Source organism: Psilocybe cubensis, chromosome 8 (genome assembly GCF_017499595.1).
Source record: "Psilocybe cubensis strain MGC-MH-2018 chromosome 8, whole genome shotgun sequence".
Classification (NCBI taxonomy): domain Eukaryota; kingdom Fungi; phylum Basidiomycota; class Agaricomycetes; order Agaricales; family Agrocybaceae; genus Psilocybe; species Psilocybe cubensis.
In genome coordinates, this window is record NC_063006.1 from 3,277,111 (window position 1) to 3,300,784 (window position 23,674).

The 23,674-nt window shown below is 49.5% G+C and overlaps 3 protein-coding genes across 3 annotated transcripts; all 3 read right to left on the reverse strand.

Annotated features, from left to right (window-relative positions):
* Nucleotides 1–3,659: 3,659 nt before the first annotated feature.
* JR316_0009466 (uncharacterized protein) lies at nucleotides 3,660–4,327 on the reverse strand (the record flags this gene model as incomplete). Its single annotated transcript, XM_047895168.1, has 2 exons — nucleotides 3,660–4,141; nucleotides 4,216–4,327. The coding sequence occupies 2 exons, from the start codon at nucleotides 4,325–4,327 to the stop codon at nucleotides 3,660–3,662; spliced, it is 594 nt and encodes a 197-aa protein (XP_047746627.1).
* Nucleotides 4,328–14,592: 10,265 nt separating this feature from the next.
* JR316_0009467 (uncharacterized protein) lies at nucleotides 14,593–15,482 on the reverse strand (the record flags this gene model as incomplete). Its single annotated transcript, XM_047895169.1, has 3 exons — nucleotides 14,593–14,897; nucleotides 14,951–15,272; nucleotides 15,420–15,482. 3 exons carry the CDS (start codon nucleotides 15,480–15,482, stop codon nucleotides 14,593–14,595), a joined length of 690 nt encoding a protein of 229 aa, XP_047746628.1.
* Nucleotides 15,483–17,573: 2,091 nt separating this feature from the next.
* JR316_0009468 (uncharacterized protein) lies at nucleotides 17,574–18,241 on the reverse strand (the record flags this gene model as incomplete). The annotated part of the gene is made up of 2 exons (XM_047895170.1): nucleotides 17,574–18,055; nucleotides 18,130–18,241. The coding sequence occupies 2 exons, from the start codon at nucleotides 18,239–18,241 to the stop codon at nucleotides 17,574–17,576; spliced, it is 594 nt and encodes a 197-aa protein (XP_047746629.1).
* Between the last annotated feature and the right edge of the window lie 5,433 nt (nucleotides 18,242–23,674).

The window sequence follows — 23,674 nt, forward strand, 5'->3', positions numbered from 1 at the left end:
TAGAGGTTTGGAGTTGGGGTAACGCGAGGAATGATTTGAACATAGTTTCGGCTTGTATACGCGACAGTTCGAGAATATCTTTCATAGTTTCTTTATTGGATTCCTGGCTAGCCTTAATGAGAGCGATAATGGCAGGGTCAATTCGGGACACAGTGTCGTCATCACTACCGTCACGACCACGACGGGGGGAGACCGAACGACCTTTACTTTTTCCGGGAGGCATGAGTGCAAACGATAAGCGAGAAGCGAATTAAAAAAAGGAAAGAGAAAAAAACAGAGAGGGTGGGTGTATGCGCCAAAAGGGTGAATATATGCGCTTCTAATCGGAGGGTTCAAGGTCAGGTAAGCTGTCTGGGGTAGAGGACCTGGAGAAGAGAGGAGAGCTGAGAATATCGTCAAGGCGGGCGTGAAGTCCAGACAAAATAGCAGGGCTAAGAGAGGTGGTAAAAGCCAGATTATCAATGCGGCGAGACAGAGTAGCCAGACAATCTTGTAGGTCGCGAACGCGATCAGCCTGGTCGTGTAGGTAACGCAACTGTCTTTCAGCGGAAGCGAGAAGGTCTCTGGTATGTGAGATTGACCGTTGACAGTCTATAACAGCAGCAGTAAGTCGCCGAAGGGTATCAAAAGATGCACCCTGGTTGGAAGCAATACGCAGGGTTTCTTCGTGCAACAAGAGGTCTCTTTGCAAAAAAAATAATTGCCAAGAGTAGCGGTCACAAGTGTCGGTACAGGCTTCGATATCCTGCTGGATGGGCAGGATCGAAGGGGAACGAGGTAGTCCAGGCAGTTTGGGAAACGGTGGTATTGAAATGCCAAAAGGCGATGAGAGAGGATGTTTTGAATGTGTTAGAGTTCCTTCTTGATGTTAGGAGGAGACCCGGAGACGAGGCGGGAGAGAGAGACGAAGGACCAGAACGTGTTGGGTGTGCTAACAAAGAAGGAACTGAGGCTACGTAGCTACGGGTGTGTCTACAAATACTGTGTGATATGTGACTACAGGCACGTGTGTGTGTCTACGTTAGAGGGAACTCTAACATGTACAGCGTGTAGGTGCCGCATATAATGGACAGCTCGTTCTCCGTGAGCTGGTCGTCGCAATAACACCAAGTCGTGTCGCCAGCTGGCACGATGAACCCCTGCCGGTTCTGAATGATTTCCTTAGAGGGGCCAGCCAGCCCATCGTCGACGCTCAGAAACTCACTGGCTATCCTACCCACCAATCCACCCCTCAGCAAGGCAGCCCGACCGTGTTGTTGGTGTTTGATGATGTTCTCGCATTGCAATCGGTATGCTTCGAAGTCATCAACGCCAAATTTGTACGCTGACGGGCGGACAGATCGAGGGGTGTATGGCTCCTGGACAGTGGAGCAGGGTTTAGGGTTTAGGGTTTAGGGTTTAGGGTTTAGGGGGGGAGCGAGCACCGAGCGAAGCGAGGTGCGAGCGACTATTTAAACTGTGAGTTAAAATGAAAGAAGGCCAGAGGGCTGTTGGGGGATCCCAACAACCAGCCCTTTCGTCTTTATAGACTCTTCAGTGGCTATTCTTAGAAGGAATGTTCTAGACATCCGATGACAGCGCGTGAAGTGATGCTGCGCAGCTGTCATGTATCTTACCGACTATCACAAATCTGTCAATGTTTATTGTCAAGTTAGACAGGTCTCTGATGAACAGAGTGTCACGGGTCGATGTGGCACATGGTAACCTGTCAAAAGTGGATCCAACACTTTTGTTCTTTGACATCGTGGGTTATTGACTGTGATGTGAATCACATGGATATAGATTACTCTGGTTACGTGGCTCCGAGTAACCGCGACATGGGAATATTCACATGTCTAGAGTATAAATAGCTTACCTGGGTCCTTACCTAACAATCAAACAATAGAATGATTGATTGTTGTGAATCTTAATTGGACAGTTCATGATCCGGTCCATCAAAAATGTTTCCACGGTACTAAGGAACTTTTCCCGAAGTACTAAGTAACTTTTCCCATGTACTAAATTAGATCCGGCCCTTCACAATCACATGCCGTTCGGAAGTTCACACGCCTACCTTACTTCCTAAGCTTATTCCCCCCCAAAGGGGGGGCCTTCGTTGCATTGGTCCTCCTGTTCAGAATTCCGAAAATCTGATGCCAGATTCGGATTCCTCGACCCCGAAAACCCCCAAATCCACTTTCAAAATATTTTATTTTGTACATACGGAGGTGCTACGTAATTAAATGTGTAATTTACGGAGGCCGGCCTCCATCTAAAAATAACTTTTGACAGGCACTGGAGGCCGGCCTCCGTCTAAAAATAAATTTTTGACAGGCACTGGAGGCCGGCCTCCCGCCTGTCTCCTGATGCCAGCGCTCGCTGTCCCAATGCCAGCGCTTGCCGTCCCGACACTTGCGCTCGCTGTCCCGACGCCTTTGCTCGCCGCTGCGTGTTATTGCGCCACCACCCCCGGGCCGCTTCTGCCGCCGCGGCCTCCACTGGACGCCTGTCGTTCAGCTGTCACCGCCTGTCGTTCAGCCGTCACCGCGTGTCATCCCGCCGTCACCGCGTGTCAACCCGCCGTCGCCGCCTGTTGTCCCGCCGTCACCGCGTGTCGTCCCGCCGTCACCGCGTGTCGTCCCGCCGTCGCGTCTAATCGCCGCCCACCACGACACGCACTCTGCTGCGTGTCGTTGCACCGCCACCCTCGGGCCGTTTCTGCCGCCGCGGCCTCCACTCGTCGCCTGTTGCTGCCGCCGTGCCGCCTCCACTCGCCACCTGTCGTCCTGCCGCCGCCTCCACGCGCCGCCCACAACGACACGCACTCTGCTGCGTGTCGTTGCACCGCCACCCCCACGTAGCCGCACTCGCTGCCGCCACCGCCGCCGACACTCGACCCCCAGAGTCGCGTTGTTTGTCCTTGCTGTTGCCAAGGAAATTCAAACTCCGCAACGTTCACAAACAGTATAGCAAATCCGTTCCCCGACATCACACTTCCCCTTTAGCCGTCTCCACCCAGCTCCACCTCAAATACGACGATTCAAACGGAAGGGAAAAGAAGCTCAAAACGCTTAAGGAGTGTGGGGTACTTGGTGGATAGCGAATCAGGATCAATTGGGGAGGGGACGATGGATTGAGATGTCCAGTGAGTGCTCTAATTTTCTCTCCACCGTTCTCTCATGGAAACACATGAACCACGACCACACTCTCCCCTCCCTCTTCCATTGCTTGCACCCAGCACCATCACGTTCCCACCCTTCACAGGCCCACGCAAACATGTTGTCTGACACCTTGGGCTTGGTGCGGATGGTGGTGGCCAGCGCAATAACGAGAAAGAGAGGTTCAGGCGCCGGGAAATGGTCAAAATCGCCTGTTGGCGAGCTCTTCGCGTCATCCTCTTTGCCACAACATGGAATCTGGCCTCCAGCTCCGTCCTCCACGTCATCTATATCGCGCAAGCAGACGGAGGAGAGTATAAGTGTGGCGGATATGGACACGCATAGGCAGCGTGAGGCGCAGTGGATGGGGATCCTGGCCTCGTCGTTGACTCTGTCGTTCGAAGCGCTGCCTCCGTCTGGGTCTGGTGCATCGCTTTCGTCATCTACGTCTTCGTCTGTGCTTGGGGTCTGCAACATCATTCAACCCTCCGTCTCTCATCGCATCTTCATCATCATCATCTTCTATCCGCCACCGGCGGTGCATCCTCGAATGCAAATGCGGATGCGGCACTGAGGCGGTCGAAGAAAGTGAGGAGGTTGTTGTTGGACGGTGTGCCTTCGTCGGTGCGGTACCTCGTCTGGTCGTTTTTGACGGATGGGAAAGGGAGGTGTGTGCCGGGTGTGTATAGGCAGCTGTGTGCGCGGGGATGGGGTGGCGGGGCCCGCGCGGGTGAGAGGGGGGTTGAGAAGGAGAGGGTGAGAGAGGAGACGGAGAGGGATGTGAGAGATGTTGTCAGGGTTTTGATTGGGGATGGTGGGGATTCCGATAGAGGTGTTGGTGTTGGTAAGGATGGGGATGGGGAGGGTGATGGTGAAGATGGGGAGAGAAGAAGGGTTGAGAAGGAGAGGAGAGAGAGAGAGCGCAAGGCGCTTAGTTTGTTGCAGGCGTATTTGAACATGGTCCCTGATGTTGTATATGAGCGCGGTAAGTTTCTCCTTCCTTCCTTACTTTGTTTTTTTGATTGTGGATTGATAATTGTTGGGCGAAATGACAGGTCTGACGGAGATCGTTGCGCACCTCCTACTACTCGCACCGGAGGAAGACGCGTTTTGGATCTTTGTGTCGGTTTTGGATGCGCATCTTCGGCCGTATTTTGCGACGGGGCGGGTTGTGCTGTCTCCTGTGTCATCGTCTGGTTCTTCACCTTCGTTGGCGTCTCATACCGCAGCTTCAGGGGCAGAGACGACGACGACGCAGATGGAGGTTGACGCGGGGTTGCTTGTTAAGGCGCTCGAAGCGAACAGGGGTTCTGTTTTCGGGTCGTTTTGCAGGGTCCGATTTGGGATCTGCAATCTTCCTCCTCCGCTAAGCGAGATATTGGTGTATTTCTGTACACTGTATACCCCCTGTCGTCGTGCAGTGTGCTAATGAAATATAATTTCATTGTATTTGCTAAAGATCAGTTCACGATAGACATGAAAAGACGAGTTTCGTGATAAACACTTTTGTTATCGATTCTGAAATCCAGGCAGCACAGAAAAGAAAAGTAATCGAAGGTTTACTCTCAGTGCAACTACACTCACAAAAATCAGAAGAGTAGATGCAAACTGCACCCACAGAATAGGAGACGAGCACAAAACAGCTACACCCATTGCAAAGCAGTCCAGTATTCACGGCAAACTCGCCAAACCGCCTCTACGTGAACTCTCGAGCTCTAGCTTCAAAAATTTGCGTCTCAATTTTGGTACAGTCCTCAATTTTACGTTGCTTAATTAAGCTAACAAAATACGAAGCACCGAATTCCAGACGTTTTAAACTGCATTTCGGACGGAAGATGCAGATGGGGAGTTGTTGCATCGCAATGCAATATATCCTGCCGTTTGTGAAATGTAAATGTGCATTTGCTACTTGGTGAGTTGCACTCCTCGATCTTTCTATTGTCGGGTCTTGGAGCTGACATATACTACACTACTGTACTCTTCTAGGTGTTGTATTCGTACGTATTCTGTGTTCTAGTGTTCGTGTCGATTTGCGCATCCATCAGGATATTCCCTTTCAAACCCATCATCATGACCTCTTGCTCCCCAACCCATGCCTACTCTTCCTCAAACGCACCACTCAATCTTCACCCCACAGCCAGTAGAATCCATACGTGTGTACATCGCCACGCATCCAATCTTCGTATAGATAATTGCGGGTGACAGTCACTTTAACAAGCAAAATGACATGGGATTATGCGAGTCGGCCTGCCTATGCACAATTCCTGTGGGGGTGCATGTCAGCGATGTTGAGCATCGCATGTCCAAGTCCTCAACCCTCTTCTAAACGGTTCTGGAATCTTCTCAGGAAGGGAGGTGATTGAGTAAGTACAAGTTACATTTTTTAAAGGGTCCTGGAATGACGTCTAGATAGATGGCTGGATTGGATTGGACAAGGGTGATGGTAGTGACCACAACAGAGAACAGGGTAGAAAGGACGAACATTTGGGAATGGTGGTGACTAACCGTAGGCCGTTATTTGAGCTTATATTCACGGATGTCAGTTCTAGTCTGGATGCTGGATTGATTTGTCAACAACACATTTTCTGTACCTAATGCAGCTAATATCAAGCATCTTCCTGACTGCCAATTTATCAGACATTTTCACAAGCTATGTTTGTTGGCCTCGTCTTCACCTTGTGAACAAACACGTACTTCCCGTCGATTCCGAAGAGCGTAGACGTCGATAAAATCCTCTGCTTCCTGCTCAAGCTGGCGTTCGTGTTCACCCTCACCCTCTTCTTGTGCTCAGCGGGTTAGGTGGGTTAGCTTGTGTTGCTTACCCATACACTGTCTTCACCTCCGACAGTCTTCACGTCAACGCCCCCTCCTCATCAACCTACAGTTGCTGCAAAACAACAAGGACACCGTCAGCGACCTTTTTTTCGTATGACGAATCTCTCAGCATCCCTCATCAGCACCTCACGTCGCATCCATGTACGCTGTCAGTAGCCGTCGCTCACCTTTTTGGATCAACGTGAGATGGGAATGCAAGTCTTGAGTGTTACATCGCGTCTGGTGTGTCTCTCAGTATGTCCAAGCGTCATCAGCGGCTCACTCACCGTGCATTCTCCAGCTACACTCGCATCGACGGGCCTGTGTTGTGTGCTGTCAGTACCCATCCTTGAGCAGAAACACCCAGCTCACCTTTTTGGATCAACACACCGGCCGTTACATGAGATGGGAATGCAAGTACAGGGGACAACTTGGTTCTAAGAAAAGAAGGCGGTGAGTACAGTTACACACATTGTTTGCATGCTTGGCCTCACTCACCGTGCATTCTCCAGCTACTCGCATAGACAGGACTGTGGTGTGCGCTGTCAGTAAAGTATGCGCTCCGTCTGTATAGTTGCATTCAATGCACGTATTCACAGTCAATACTTATTCAAGTATTTAGTGTCATCTATCTACTATCCATATTCACATTCACGAACCGGCCAACTATGAACTCTACTCACCGCATCGCAATCTCTCAAGCACATTCCAAAACACCTACGCACACAATTACGCAAACTCGACTCGAGGAATAATTACACTTACCACACGGCAAACTCGTTCACGTACATAGGACCCTCTCATTCGTCTTCGTTCAACCGTATCCATCTTTTGAACAACAGTGCAAATATCTGCCGTTATTCTATTTAGAGGCTAGACTAGAACACGGGACCGGAACAGAAACTTGGGAAATGCGATTGGAATTGAATGGAGTCAAGTTTTGGGCAAGGAAGAGCAAGTCCGGATGAGATAGGAGTTGTTTGGATGGCTCGGAAGGTTGTGCTGGGTAGACAAGTCTAAAAAATAAGTGTCCAATGAATATGAGTATGATACTACTCTCAAAAACCTGTTTCACAGCATTCAAGTGTTTCTTTTAATATTGTGCTTGATTACAGGCACTTATTCATATGCAAAGTTGACTCGAACATTCAAGGTTGTTTCCTCAAACATTACTCGATTACTGGGCATCGTACAGGGACTACAAAACACCCGCAAATGATGTATTCCAGGGACAGACGTCAATTTGAGAGTGAGGACTAATTCATCACCATACAATTATAACAACACAATGTAACGCCAACACCACAAAGCACATATTAGCCTTGGTTAGGGTTAGGGATTAGGGTTGGTGATGACCACAAAAATACAGATTAGGATGGTTTAGGGTTTAGGTTTTAGGGTTGGTTGGGATTTGATAATACCATAAAAGCACAGATTAGGCTGGTTAGGGTTGGTTAGGGTTGGTAAATACAAATATATGTAGCAGGTTAGGGTTGGTGTGTACTATGTACCAATGTATCCACAATTTTTGACATGTCCGACTTTCCTCAACACCGCAAAACTTAATTTTCACATTCAATCAAGTACTATAAATACTATTCTATCTATTCAGTGCTTCAAACTTACCACAGAATGTTGCAGACAATGAAAATGTGGGATATACGCAATTTGAAGACCCGGCACAAATATTTCAAAAGTATCGCCATTTCCTCATCACAACGCACTGCCACCTCTTCAACTACGCATTCCATTATCTTCAAACGCACCTAAACACAATACTTTGCCGCAATGATGCTGTGAGCCGAAGGAAAATTAGCACCACATACATCTCCTCCTCCCCCAAGTCACGAAATTACGCAATTTCAAACATTTGCTGCATCTAACTGACATTTAAACATTGCATAAATGAGACGGGTACCTCCGAAGGCAAGATGTAAAGAAGCTGGATGCAAGTCAATCGAAGTTGAACATGTATAAAAACATTACATTCCGTTTAGACGCACCTGGGCACAAAACGAGGAAATCTGGGTCTGCCATGAGGATCATGAATAAAATGAAGTTATACATTGGAGGAGATTATGTGAGATAAGATAAACGAGTCACTCACACGGCATCCAGATGAAAATTGGGACTGGCATTCGTTAAGCGCCCAAAACGTCTCCAAGACGATACTTTCATATATTTAACACATAGCATCTCTATTTCCCCAAAATCAGTGACAAAGCAGTGCATTAGGAAGGGCAGAGGGATACATACATGATATACAGAGCTACAAGCCAGCTCCATGAACTTTGCAAGGAGGATGATGAGATCAGCGGATGCATGTCATCCGGTCTACTCCTCCAGCGCCAATTCCGCGTTTCTAGTGAAAAAAACACCGTTTCCTCGCATCTCGGGCAGTAATCACGTCATGCTGTCGTCAATAGACAAATGCCGTGAATATTCATACGAGATTGACGGAGACATGTTGATTGCAAGAATAGACTGAACTCAAGGTACGTGAGACACATACCTCTCAGTTCCTCTCGGTTCTCAACCTTAATCGTGGTTATGTACCGTATTGCATGAATAGGACGCAATATACCAAAGTCTCCTTGTGAGCGATGGGTATAGAGTAGAGAGTGTCTTTTGCTAAGCCACACAAAGCGTTCATTGTTACTGAATTATACACTGATATTAAAGTTTTAAATGGGCTTTTGTTAGGTCAAGCGTCATCCATAGAAATGAGATATGCACTGGCTGACTCTTGAGCCACTGAGCTCACCGTTGCGCGCTTCGATGCTCTTTATTTCTTTGAACAATCAAAGGTACTTCCTGAAAAACTGATTAAAACAACTATTTTTGACTGTTTCACAGTGTTTATAATATATTCAAGCACTTCAGGAGTACGGTTGCAAAACGACAGGGAGAGTGGGCTCTAGGTGAGTCTTTCAAGTTCCACTTTTGACCGCTCCCGCCCAGGAATCGTCTTCTAAGCATCCATTCGGAGTGGGGAACTGATATTACTCGCTATTCTTTCTCTCCTAGATGAAGGACTCCTTTTGAGCTGTCGTGCGCTGGTTGCAACTCACTGACGTTCTCGTCCTGGCCTTCGAAGATGATATGGGTGTTCTGTATGTCAACATTGTTCTGACAGTCTGAAATTGCGCTGGAAATTCGAGTTGAACTGCGAAGCAATGAGCGGGTGTCAGCACAAATGCATTATCAAGGGGATGTAACTCACCGTCGCAGCCCACCACAGTTGAACACCTCGTCAGAACCATTGTCAACGGGACAATCAACATCACGGCTCACCGTTCGGTCAACATTCTGGGTGCCGCGCGGGTGCCGTGTTTGTCTTTGGGAGGAAAACTGTGCAACGGAAAAGGCGGAGTCAGTACGAGTGCGTCCATGAAGGGTTACAGCTCACCGTGGAGGTCACTCTGCGTTGTCATGACCTGCGGGGCACGTCGTCACTGCCGTTGTTGACAAGAAAGGCAGAAACTCAACTTACCAGATGCCATTGACTCCACCAACGACGAGGGATCACCGACTGCCGACAAGGTGGGGGTGGACATGACTCGAGCATGTCGTTGACGTGCTGGTGTTACGTGGCTGCGATTGGAAGGCGTCAGCAACATCCCGCCGTCAAGAAAGCACCGCTCACCATATCAAGACTGGACACCGAGTCCTTGTCATTGTCATCAGTGCTGCCATTGACAGAGTACTGCGGCTTACCATTGGTTTCAACATTCTGGGCGTCGTCTGCCTGTCGTGCACGTCTTGCGAGGTGGAAATGCGCATCGTCAACGCTGCTCTCGATAGATACCGTCGGGCCCACAACACGGACATGCCATTCAATGCGCACAGTACTCACCGCGCCGTTGTGTTGGGATGCCAGAGCGTTAGGGTCGTTCTGTCCAGGTGCGTCGTCCGCATTCTAGAAAGCACTACACGGTAAAGAGGGGTCAGTCCCGGCGTTTCAGAAGGGATACACCTCACCGTCGTGTCGCGCTCCATTCTGCATCCTCAAGTCTGTCAAACACACCGTCAGCGCCGTTGTTGACAGCAGACACAACAGCCCGCTTACCATTCCCAAGCAGCCGCCATGCGAATCCACAAACAATGGGGGGAAGAATTGGAAAGAGGCCAAGGCTGAGGAGGCAGAGAAGAGGAGGGGATGAGGCTTGAGGGGAATGAAGAAATCCAGCAAGGTGCGTGGTCTTTATATACCCGTGTCGGTTCTAGCACTAGTGTTACTAGTACGCCTTGTTGCATGTCGTATGTACTGAAAATACAGATTTTTTTTTTCGTTTCTGTGTTCGCTTAGTGTGGTTTTGGGTTACGCGAGTGCAGATTGGGTCTTGAGATTGGGAACTGAATGGTTCCCCAAGGTGTAACGTTGGAATAACAAGAATGCGAGGGCAGGGTGGTGTGCGTAGTGCACATATTGTTTGGATAAATCATGTGTATTGCGAATCCGGGTGTTCATTCTGTTCATGTGATACGTTCGATAGGAAACTCGTTCATGTTGCATCCATTTGAGTCGTGCAATCAAAGTGAGTATCGATGTAATCCATCTCCCAGTGCTCAAGTGGTGATATAGCTCAAACTCTTCAGAATCGCACCATGCACAAAAAACAAGAGTCGATAAAATCACCACTGAATCTCTCGCAACCATCTTCAAAATCAAGAAACATTCAATGACTCGGGAACAGGTACGTACACATAGCCCTCGAACCATATGTACTTGACGGTGAACTTGCGTTCTGGCACTCCCGGTGTGCGGACATTTGCTTTGGAGTCGATACGGGAAATCCATCTTCTGCACAGCGACAAATTGAACGCCGCGATTCCTTCTAGCAAATCTGACGTTAACCGTAGCCGAGAGTGTTTGGGATAGTGTAGATACGGATCCGAATTGAAGGGAAACGATTGGAATGGGGGTGAATGTTGATTCGGGAGAGGAGGCGGATGTCCGGTTGGGTTGGATCTGGTTGGGGAATTTGAGATGTTCTGTTGGCTGGGTGGTTGGGGTGGGTGAGGTAGGCCTATGTAGACTCCTGTCAGATATGGGTATAGGTATGTGAGTGCTATTTATACTGTTATTTGCATCGTGTGCAAAAATGCGCATTCTCGGCGCTTAACTGATGGTGATTCGAAAAGCAAAGTTGCACATTGCACATCGGGCACAGTATTTTTCAGAGACCTCTGTACAGTTAAGTTAATACTAATACATCTAATTAGGGGTTAAACTACATTGACAACGATGTATTCTAGGTAAAAACGTCATTTGAGAGATGAGGGCATTGAAATCATGACTTTGCCCGACAATACGAACTTAGACAAAGATTTCCGGCCAATAACCCTTTATTCAGGCATTAATAGCAGTCCTACAGCACACCAAGCATACTCCAATGCTCCAAGTGCCGGAAAAGACGCAGAATCGACGTAGAACGACGCGCCACGTCTACTGCATCCCATACATCCTCGAGAGCCGATGTTGTTGCTCTCATTTCGCGGACCTTCTAGGTTGTGTAACAGCAGTTTAGCCGAGCCAAATAGGTCCCTGTTAGCTTCCGAAAAGACCAGCAACGAGAAAATACATTGGAATTAGCATGGAATTGCGACATGGGAGAGTGGGAGGATGTGGACATGTACGTGAGTTCAAATTTTTAATGAAATTTTTGTGATCCCTCACTTGGAACGGATGAAGCGAGTAGTACAGGGTGTAATTTATAGTCCCATAATGGATATGCAGCTGTGTAATGGTTTTGGAAGTGAGGTATATACACATTTCTGTCTGATTTTGTTGAGAATGTATTCGGGCGCTTAATACTTTTTGACATCTGCAACTTTGCTCAGTCGTGCAGCGCTCGATTCAAACATTGTACAAGGTACTGTACACTACAGTATACATCTCCAATACTCAAAATCTGCAATAAATATGTCCAGACAACGAAAATGGGTGTTTTACGTGCATTCACACCTCAGCGGGAACATGTCAAAGTTTCAGTCATTTCCGCTCCACCACGGACCGTCAACTCTTCAACAACGTATCCGAACATTTATAGAAGTATGCTAAACCCTATAAAATAGCATAAATGATGCAAACGGCCTCGGTACGTCTGCCACGTCGTTTCTAGGAGCTTGCAAGGTATGTGACCGAGTACGTCTTCCAGAGACGTTCTGGGCTCTTGAGAACCGAATTGAAACGTTATTCGTTAAACGAGCAGTATTGTAACAGTCTATATTAAGGTCTGTAAGGAATGAAAACGATTGAAAGCACGTAAACTGATGAATCGGGGGAGAAGGAAGATGTCAACGTTGTGAACATCTTAGAGTTTGTTTCTTGTTGTATTCACTTGCGCTCGGTGTGGTGTAATTTATATGTCCTGGTACAGGTTACTAGCTACACGTATGTGGTATGTACTGTGTCAAACTGTAAACTGTGTGGAAATGGAGGTTTGTGGGGCATAATTCATGTTTACATTCAATTTCACTTCAAATTCAACTTGTTTATGTAACAACGAATGCATTGACTAATCCTATCCATATTTACTGGTCTATAGATCTTTTAAAGCTATGGTAAACGCCCAAACTCTCCGGAACTTCATGCCACGTCATTGGTTTTCCTCCAATCGTCTCGCAGTTTCACCTCAAAATCAAAGTTATTATGGCGCGGAATAGCCTAAACACTAGCCGCATTGGAGCTAAACATGCCAGTGGGTCAATCTAAGCTCAAATTTTTCACATAGAAGCCGACCAAGGGGGCGGGAGCTTGTATACAGTATGTTTCACCATACAATTATAACAACACAATGTAGCACCTAGGCTTATTCCCCCCCGAAGGGGGGGCCTTCGTTGCATTGGGCCTCCTGTTCAGAATTCCTGAAATCTGATGCCAGATTCGGATTCCTGGACCCCAAAAACCCCCAAATACACTTTCAAAATATTTTATTTTGTACATACGGAGGTGCTACGTAATTAAATGTGTAATTTATGGAGGCCGGCCTCCAAATTGATGGAGGCCACTGGAGGCCGGCCTCCGTCTAAAAATAACTTTTGACAGGCACTGGAGGCCGGCCTCCGTCTAAAAATAAATTTTTGACAGGCACTGGAGGCCGGCCTCCCGCCTGTCTCCCGATGCCAGCGCTCGCCGTCCCAAAGCTTGCGCTCGCCGTCCCAACGCCAGCGCTCGCCGTCCCAAAGCTTGCGCTCGCCGTCCCAACGCCAGCGCTCGCCGTCCCAACGCTTGCGCTCGCCGTCTGCCCGACGCCTGCGCTTGCCGCTGCATGTTGTTGCGCTGCCACCTCCGGGCCGCTGCTGCTGCCGCCACCTCCACTCGACGCCTGTCGTTCAGCCGTCACCGCGTGTCATCCCGCCGTCGCCGCCTGTCGTCACGACGTCACCGCGCGTCATCCCGCCGTCGCGTCTAGTCGCCGCCCACCACAACACGCACTCTGCTGCGTGTTGTTGCGCCGCCACACCCGTGCCGCTGCTGCTGCTGCCGCCTCTCCTCGTCCCCTGTCATGCCGCTGCCGCCTTCCCTCGCCGCCTGTCATTCCGCCGTCAGCGCGTGTCGTCCCGCCGTCGCCGCCTGTCGTCCCGCCTTCGCGTCCACTCGCCGCCCACCACAACACGCACTCTGCTGCGTGTTGTTGCGCCGTCACACCGGACCGCCGCTGCCACTGCCGCCTTCCCTCGCCGCCTGTCATTCCGCCGTCAGCGCGTGACGTCCCGCCGTCGCCGTCTGTCGTTCAGCCGTCACCGCGTGTCATCCCGTCGTCGCCGCCTGTCGTCACGACGTCACCGCGCGTCGTCCCGCCGTCGCGTCTAGTCGCCGCCCACCACAACACGCACTCTGCTGCGTGTTGTTGCGCCGTCACACCGGACCGCCGCTGCCGCTGCCGCCTGCCTCGCCGCCTGTCATTCCGCTGTCAACGCCTGTCGTCCCGCCGTCGCCGCCTGTCGTCACGACGTCACCGCGCGTCGTCCCGCCGTCGCGTCTAGTCGCCGCCCACCACGACACGCACTCTGCTGCGTGTTGTTGCGCCGCCACACCGGGCCGCCGCTGCCGCTGCCGCCTGCCTCGCCGCCTGTCATTCCGCTGTCAACGCCTGTCGTCCCGCCGTCGCCGCCTGTCGTCCCGCCGTCGCCGCCTGTCGTCCCGCCGTCGCCGCCTATCGTCCCGCCGTCGCCGCCTGTCGTCACAACGTCACCGCGCGTCGTCCCGCCGTCGCGTCCACTCGCCGCCCACCACGACACGCACTCTGCTGCGTGTTGTTGCGCCGCCACACCGGGCCGCCGCTGCCACTGCCGCCTCCCCTCCCCGCCTGTCATTCCGCCGTCGCCGCCTGTCGTCCCGCCGTCGCCGCCTGTCGCTGCCGCCGCGCTGCCTCTACTCGCCTCCTGTCGCTGCCATTTCGCTGTTTTGTCTTTGATACACCTCGGCCTTGCTGTACTGTAATTTTGTTAGATTTTTTATAACTAGTCATCTTACCCTGATATCAACTTGTATATATCTCACGCGAGCTCTCTTGTGTAGACACCAAAAAATAAATTTATATGACATTTTGAACAAAAAAACACGCATATATCTACATATTTTTGTTAGAATGGGCTATTCTTAAATGAAAAAACACTTACATTGACAATGTAACTACAGGCCTGGGCGAACACGATAAGTTGGCACCACCGGTACGTGCCCGTTGACAAAGGCCTGAGCTCGTTGAGACGCTGCCGCCAGAAGCTTCCTACTGGGAGGAGTGCCGCGCAATATTGATTTCCATTGCACTCTTGTTAATGGCTGGGCCTGCCGAGTGCGGATGTCTTCTACGCGTTCACGGTACCATGCCTCGTTGGCAGGCGTCCATTCCACCCATTGTGATCCGTTCATGCTGGAGGGCACCTGCCACAGGTTCGGGGGAGGGAACCACGATTTTACAGTTATTTGACCTTTAGTAGCTGAGAAAAATGTTGTTAGTGCATAAAATTGAGAATAAACAAGGAAAACATACCTGTGTACAGCGTGTAGGTGCCGCATATAATGGACAGCTCGTTCTCCGTGAGCTGGTCGTCGCAATAACACCAAGTCGTGTCGCCAGCTGGCACGATGAACCCCTGCCGGTTCTGAATGATTTCCTTAGAGGGGCCAGCCAGCCCATCGTCGACGCTCAGAAACTCACTGGCTATCCTACCCACCAATCCACCCCTCAGCAAGGCAGCCCGACCGTGTTGTTGGTGTTTGATGATGTTCTCGCATTGCAATCGGTATGCTTCGAAGTCATCAACGCCAAATTTGTACGCTGACGGGCGGACAGATCGAGGGGTGTATGGCTCCTGGACAGTGGAGCAGGGTTTAGGGTTTAGGGTTTAGGGTTTAGGGTTTAGGGGGGGAGCGAGCACCGAGCGAAGCGAGGTGCGAGCGACTATTTAAACTGTGAGTTAAAATGAAAGAAGGCCAGAGGGCTGTTGGGGGATCCCAACAACCAGCCCTTTCGTCTTTATAGACTCTTCAGTGGCTATTCTTAGAAGGAATGTTCTAGACATCCGATGACAGCGCGTGAAGTGATGCTGCGCAGCTGTCATGTATCTTACCGACTATCACAAATCTGTCAATGTTTATTGTCAAGTTAGACAGGTCTCTGATGAACAGAGTGTCACGGGTCGATGTGGCACATGGTAACCTGTCAAAAGTGGATCCAACACTTTTGTTCTTTGACATCGTGGGTTATTGACTGTGATGTGAATCACATGGATATAGATTACTCTGGTTACGTGGCTCCGAGTAACCGCGACATGGGAATATTCACATGTCTAGAGTATAAATAGCTTACCTGGGTCCTTACCTAACAATCAAACAATAGAATGATTGATTGTTGTGAATCTTAATTGGACAGTTCATGATCCGGTCCATCAAAAATGTTTCCACGGTACTAAGGAACTTTTCCCGAAGTACTAAGTAACTTTTCCCATGTACTAAATTAGATCCGGCCCTTCACAATCACATGCCGTTCGGAAGTTCACACGCCTACCTTACTTCCTAAGCTTATTCCCCCCCAAAGGGGGGGCCTTCGTTGCATTGGTCCTCCTGTTCAGAATTCCGAAAATCTGATGCCAGATTCGGATTCCTCGACCCCGAAAACCCCCAAATCCACTTTCAAAATATTTTATTTTGTACATACGGAGGTGCTACGTAATTAAATGTGTAATTTACGGAGGCCGGCCTCCATCTAAAAATAACTTTTGACAGGCACTGGAGGCCGGCCTCCGTCTAAAAATAAATTTTTGACAGGCACTGGAGGCCGGCCTCCCGCCTGTCTCCTGATGCCAGCGCTCGCTGTCCCAATGCCAGCGCTTGCCGTCCCGACACTTGCGCTCGCTGTCCCGACGCCTTTGCTCGCCGCTGCGTGTTATTGCGCCACCACCCCCGGGCCGCTTCTGCCGCCGCGGCCTCCACTGGACGCCTGTCGTTCAGCTGTCACCGCCTGTCGTTCAGCCGTCACCGCGTGTCATCCCGCCGTCACCGCGTGTCAACCCGCCGTCGCCGCCTGTTGTCCCGCCGTCACCGCGTGTCGTCCCGCCGTCACCGCGTGTCGTCCCGCCGTCGCGTCTAATCGCCGCCCACCACGACACGCACTCTGCTGCGTGTCGTTGCACCGCCACCCTCGGGCCGTTTCTGCCGCCGCGGCCTCCACTCGTCGCCTGTTGCTGCCGCCGTGCCGCCTCCACTCGCCACCTGTCGTCCTGCCGCCGCCTCCACGCGCCGCCCACAACGACACGCACTCTGCTGCGTGTCGTTGCACCGCCACCCCCACGTAGCCGCACTCGCTGCCGCCACCGCCGCCGACACTCGACCCCCAGAGTCGCGTTGTTTGTCCTTGCTGTTGCCAAGGAAATTCAAACTCCGCAACGTTCACAAACAGTATAGCAAATCCGTTCCCCGACATCACACTTCCCCTTTAGCCGTCTCCACCCAGCTCCACCTCAAATACGACGATTCAAACGGAAGGGAAAAGAAGCTCAAAACGCTTAAGGAGTGTGGGGTACTTGGTGGATAGCGAATCAGGATCAATTGGGGAGGGGACGATGGATTGAGATGTCCAGTGAGTGCTCTAATTTTCTCTCCACCGTTCTCTCATGGAAACACATGAACCACGACCACACTCTCCCCTCCCTCTTCCATTGCTTGCACCCAGCACCATCACGTTCCCACCCTTCACAGGCCCACGCAAACATGTTGTCTGACACCTTGGGCTTGGTGCGGATGGTGGTGGCCAGCGCAATAACGAGAAAGAGAGGTTCAGGCGCCGGGAAATGGTCAAAATCGCCTGTTGGCGAGCTCTTCGCGTCATCCTCTTTGCCACAACATGGAATCTGGCCTCCAGCTCCGTCCTCCACGTCATCTATATCGCGCAAGCAGACGGAGGAGAGTATAAGTGTGGCGGATATGGACACGCATAGGCAGCGTGAGGCGCAGTGGATGGGGATCCTGGCCTCGTCGTTGACTCTGTCGTTCGAAGCGCTGCCTCCGTCTGGGTCTGGTGCATCGCTTTCGTCATCTACGTCTTCGTCTGTGCTTGGGGTCTGCAACATCATTCAACCCTCCGTCTCTCATCGCATCTTCATCATCATCATCTTCTATCCGCCACCGGCGGTGCATCCTCGAATGCAAATGCGGATGCGGCACTGAGGCGGTCGAAGAAAGTGAGGAGGTTGTTGTTGGACGGTGTGCCTTCGTCGGTGCGGTACCTCGTCTGGTCGTTTTTGACGGATGGGAAAGGGAGGTGTGTGCCGGGTGTGTATAGGCAGCTGTGTGCGCGGGGATGGGGTGGCGGGGCCCGCGCGGGTGAGAGGGGGGTTGAGAAGGAGAGGGTGAGAGAGGAGACGGAGAGGGATGTGAGAGATGTTGTCAGGGTTTTGATTGGGGATGGTGGGGATTCCGATAGAGGTGTTGGTGTTGGTAAGGATGGGGATGGGGAGGGTGATGGTGAAGATGGGGAGAGAAGAAGGGTTGAGAAGGAGAGGAGAGAGAGAGAGCGCAAGGCGCTTAGTTTGTTGCAGGCGTATTTGAACATGGTCCCTGATGTTGTATATGAGCGCGGTAAGTTTCTCCTTCCTTCCTTACTTTGTTTTTTTGATTGTGGATTGATAATTGTTGGGCGAAATGACAGGTCTGACGGAGATCGTTGCGCACCTCCTACTACTCGCACCGGAGGAAGACGCGTTTTGGATCTTTGTGTCGGTTTTGGATGCGCATCTTCGGCCGTATTTTGCGACGGGGCGGGTTGTGCTGTCTCCTGTGTCATCGTCTGGTTCTTCACCTTCGTTGGCGTCTCATACCGCAGCTTCAGGGGCAGAGACGACGACGACGCAGATGGAGGTTGACGCGGGGTTGCTTGTTAAGGCGCTCGAAGCGAACAGGGGTTCTGTTTTCGGGTCGTTTTGCAGGGTCCGATTTGGGATCTGCAATCTTCCTCCTCCGCTAAGCGAGATATTGGTGTATTTCTGTACACTGTATACCCCCTGTCGTCGTGCAGTGTGCTAATGAAATATAATTTCATTGTATTTGCTAAAGATCAGTTCACGATAGACATGAAAAGACGAGTTTCGTGATAAACACTTTTGTTATCGATTCTGAAATCCAGGCAGCACAGAAAAGAAAAGTAATCGAAGGTTTACTCTCAGTGCAACTACACTCACAAAAATCAGAAGAGTAGATGCAAACTGCACCCACAGAATAGGAGACGAGCACAAAACAGCTACACCCATTGCAAAGCAGTCCAGTATTCACGGCAAACTCGCCAAACCGCCTCTACGTGAACTCTCGAGCTCTAGCTTCAAAAATTTGCGTCTCAATTTTGGTACAGTCCTCAATTTTACGTTGCTTAATTAAGCTAACAAAATACGAAGCACCGAATTCCAGACGTTTTAAACTGCATTTCGGACGGAAGATGCAGATGGGGAGTTGTTGCATCGCAATGCAATATATCCTGCCGTTTGTGAAATGTAAATGTGCATTTGCTACTTGGTGAGTTGCACTCCTCGATCTTTCTATTGTCGGGTCTTGGAGCTGACATATACTACACTACTGTACTCTTCTAGGTGTTGTATTCGTACGTATTCTGTGTTCTAGTGTTCGTGTCGATTTGCGCATCCATCAGGATATTCCCTTTCAAACCCATCATCATGACCTCTTGCTCCCCAACCCATGCCTACTCTTCCTCAAACGCACCACTCAATCTTCACCCCACAGCCAGTAGAATCCATACGTGTGTACATCGCCACGCATCCAATCTTCGTATAGATAATTGCGGGTGACAGTCACTTTAACAAGCAAAATGACATGGGATTATGCGAGTCGGCCTGCCTATGCACAATTCCTGTGGGGGTGCATGTCAGCGATGTTGAGCATCGCATGTCCAAGTCCTCAACCCTCTTCTAAACGGTTCTGGAATCTTCTCAGGAAGGGAGGTGATTGAGTAAGTACAAGTTACATTTTTTAAAGGGTCCTGGAATGACGTCTAGATAGATGGCTGGATTGGATTGGACAAGGGTGATGGTAGTGACCACAACAGAGAACAGGGTAGAAAGGACGAACATTTGGGAATGGTGGTGACTAACCGTAGGCCGTTATTTGAGCTTATATTCACGGATGTCAGTTCTAGTCTGGATGCTGGATTGATTTGTCAACAACACATTTTCTGTACCTAATGCAGCTAATATCAAGCATCTTCCTGACTGCCAATTTATCAGACATTTTCACAAGCTATGTTTGTTGGCCTCGTCTTCACCTTGTGAACAAACACGTACTTCCCGTCGATTCCGAAGAGCGTAGACGTCGATAAAATCCTCTGCTTCCTGCTCAAGCTGGCGTTCGTGTTCACCCTCACCCTCTTCTTGTGCTCAGCGGGTTAGGTGGGTTAGCTTGTGTTGCTTACCCATACACTGTCTTCACCTCCGACAGTCTTCACGTCAACGCCCCCTCCTCATCAACCTACAGTTGCTGCAAAACAACAAGGACACCGTCAGCGACCTTTTTTTCGTATGACGAATCTCTCAGCATCCCTCATCAGCACCTCACGTCGCATCCATGTACGCTGTCAGTAGCCGTCGCTCACCTTTTTGGATCAACGTGAGATGGGAATGCAAGTCTTGAGTGTTACATCGCGTCTGGTGTGTCTCTCAGTATGTCCAAGCGTCATCAGCGGCTCACTCACCGTGCATTCTCCAGCTACACTCGCATCGACGGGCCTGTGTTGTGTGCTGTCAGTACCCATCCTTGAGCAGAAACACCCAGCTCACCTTTTTGGATCAACACACCGGCCGTTACATGAGATGGGAATGCAAGTACAGGGGACAACTTGGTTCTAAGAAAAGAAGGCGGTGAGTACAGTTACACACATTGTTTGCATGCTTGGCCTCACTCACCGTGCATTCTCCAGCTACTCGCATAGACAGGACTGTGGTGTGCGCTGTCAGTAAAGTATGCGCTCCGTCTGTATAGTTGCATTCAATGCACGTATTCACAGTCAATACTTATTCAAGTATTTAGTGTCATCTATCTACTATCCATATTCACATTCACGAACCGGCCAACTATGAACTCTACTCACCGCATCGCAATCTCTCAAGCACATTCCAAAACACCTACGCACACAATTACGCAAACTCGACTCGAGGAATAATTACACTTACCACACGGCAAACTCGTTCACGTACATAGGACCCTCTCATTCGTCTTCGTTCAACCGTATCCATCTTTTGAACAACAGTGCAAATATCTGCCGTTATTCTATTTAGAGGCTAGACTAGAACACGGGACCGGAACAGAAACTTGGGAAATGCGATTGGAATTGAATGGAGTCAAGTTTTGGGCAAGGAAGAGCAAGTCCGGATGAGATAGGAGTTGTTTGGATGGCTCGGAAGGTTGTGCTGGGTAGACAAGTCTAAAAAATAAGTGTCCAATGAATATGAGTATGATACTACTCTCAAAAACCTGTTTCACAGCATTCAAGTGTTTCTTTTAATATTGTGCTTGATTACAGGCACTTATTCATATGCAAAGTTGACTCGAACATTCAAGGTTGTTTCCTCAAACATTACTCGATTACTGGGCATCGTACAGGGACTACAAAACACCCGCAAATGATGTATTCCAGGGACAGACGTCAATTTGAGAGTGAGGACTAATTCATCACCATACAATTATAACAACACAATGTAACGCCAACACCACAAAGCACATATTAGCCTTGGTTAGGGTTAGGGATTAGGGTTGGTGATGACCACAAAAATACAGATTAGGATGGTTTAGGGTTTAGGTTTTAGGGTTGGTTGGGATTTGATAATACCATAAAAGCACAGATTAGGCTGGTTAGGGTTGGTTAGGGTTGGTAAATACAAATATATGTAGCAGGTTAGGGTTGGTGTGTACTATGTACCAATGTATCCACAATTTTTGACATGTCCGACTTTCCTCAACACCGCAAAACTTAATTTTCACATTCAATCAAGTACTATAAATACTATTCTATCTATTCAGTGCTTCAAACTTACCACAGAATGTTGCAGACAATGAAAATGTGGGATATACGCAATTTGAAGACCCGGCACAAATATTTCAAAAGTATCGCCATTTCCTCATCACAACGCACTGCCACCTCTTCAACTACGCATTCCATTATCTTCAAACGCACCTAAACACAATACTTTGCCGCAATGATGCTGTGAGCCGAAGGAAAATTAGCACCACATACATCTCCTCCTCCCCCAAGTCACGAAATTACGCAATTTCAAACATTTGCTGCATCTAACTGACATTTAAACATTGCATAAATGAGACGGGTACCTCCGAAGGCAAGATGTAAAGAAGCTGGATGCAAGTCAATCGAAGTTGAACATGTATAAAAACATTACATTCCGTTTAGACGCACCTGGGCACAAAACGAGGAAATCTGGGTCTGCCATGAGGATCATGAATAAAATGAAGTTATACATTGGAGGAGATTATGTGAGATAAGATAAACGAGTCACTCACACGGCATCCAGATGAAAATTGGGACTGGCATTCGTTAAGCGCCCAAAACGTCTCCAAGACGATACTTTCATATATTTAACACATAGCATCTCTATTTCCCCAAAATCAGTGACAAAGCAGTGCATTAGGAAGGGCAGAGGGATACATACATGATATACAGAGCTACAAGCCAGCTCCATGAACTTTGCAAGGAGGATGATGAGATCAGCGGATGCATGTCATCCGGTCTACTCCTCCAGCGCCAATTCCGCGTTTCTAGTGAAAAAAACACCGTTTCCTCGCATCTCGGGCAGTAATCACGTCATGCTGTCGTCAATAGACAAATGCCGTGAATATTCATACGAGATTGACGGAGACATGTTGATTGCAAGAATAGACTGAACTCAAGGTACGTGAGACACATACCTCTCAGTTCCTCTCGGTTCTCAACCTTAATCGTGGTTATGTACCGTATTGCATGAATAGGACGCAATATACCAAAGTCTCCTTGTGAGCGATGGGTATAGAGTAGAGAGTGTCTTTTGCTAAGCCACACAAAGCGTTCATTGTTACTGAATTATACACTGATATTAAAGTTTTAAATGGGCTTTTGTTAGGTCAAGCGTCATCCATAGAAATGAGATATGCACTGGCTGACTCTTGAGCCACTGAGCTCACCGTTGCGCGCTTCGATGCTCTTTATTTCTTTGAACAATCAAAGGTACTTCCTGAAAAACTGATTAAAACAACTATTTTTGACTGTTTCACAGTGTTTATAATATATTCAAGCACTTCAGGAGTACGGTTGCAAAACGACAGGGAGAGTGGGCTCTAGGTGAGTCTTTCAAGTTCCACTTTTGACCGCTCCCGCCCAGGAATCGTCTTCTAAGCATCCATTCGGAGTGGGGAACTGATATTACTCGCTATTCTTTCTCTCCTAGATGAAGGACTCCTTTTGAGCTGTCGTGCGCTGGTTGCAACTCACTGACGTTCTCGTCCTGGCCTTCGAAGATGATATGGGTGTTCTGTATGTCAACATTGTTCTGACAGTCTGAAATTGCGCTGGAAATTCGAGTTGAACTGCGAAGCAATGAGCGGGTGTCAGCACAAATGCATTATCAAGGGGATGTAACTCACCGTCGCAGCCCACCACAGTTGAACACCTCGTCAGAACCATTGTCAACGGGACAATCAACATCACGGCTCACCGTTCGGTCAACATTCTGGGTGCCGCGCGGGTGCCGTGTTTGTCTTTGGGAGGAAAACTGTGCAACGGAAAAGGCGGAGTCAGTACGAGTGCGTCCATGAAGGGTTACAGCTCACCGTGGAGGTCACTCTGCGTTGTCATGACCTGCGGGGCACGTCGTCACTGCCGTTGTTGACAAGAAAGGCAGAAACTCAACTTACCAGATGCCATTGACTCCACCAACGACGAGGGATCACCGACTGCCGACAAGGTGGGGGTGGACATGACTCGAGCATGTCGTTGACGTGCTGGTGTTACGTGGCTGCGATTGGAAGGCGTCAGCAACATCCCGCCGTCAAGAAAGCACCGCTCACCATATCAAGACTGGACACCGAGTCCTTGTCATTGTCATCAGTGCTGCCATTGACAGAGTACTGCGGCTTACCATTGGTTTCAACATTCTGGGCGTCGTCTGCCTGTCGTGCACGTCTTGCGAGGTGGAAATGCGCATCGTCAACGCTGCTCTCGATAGATACC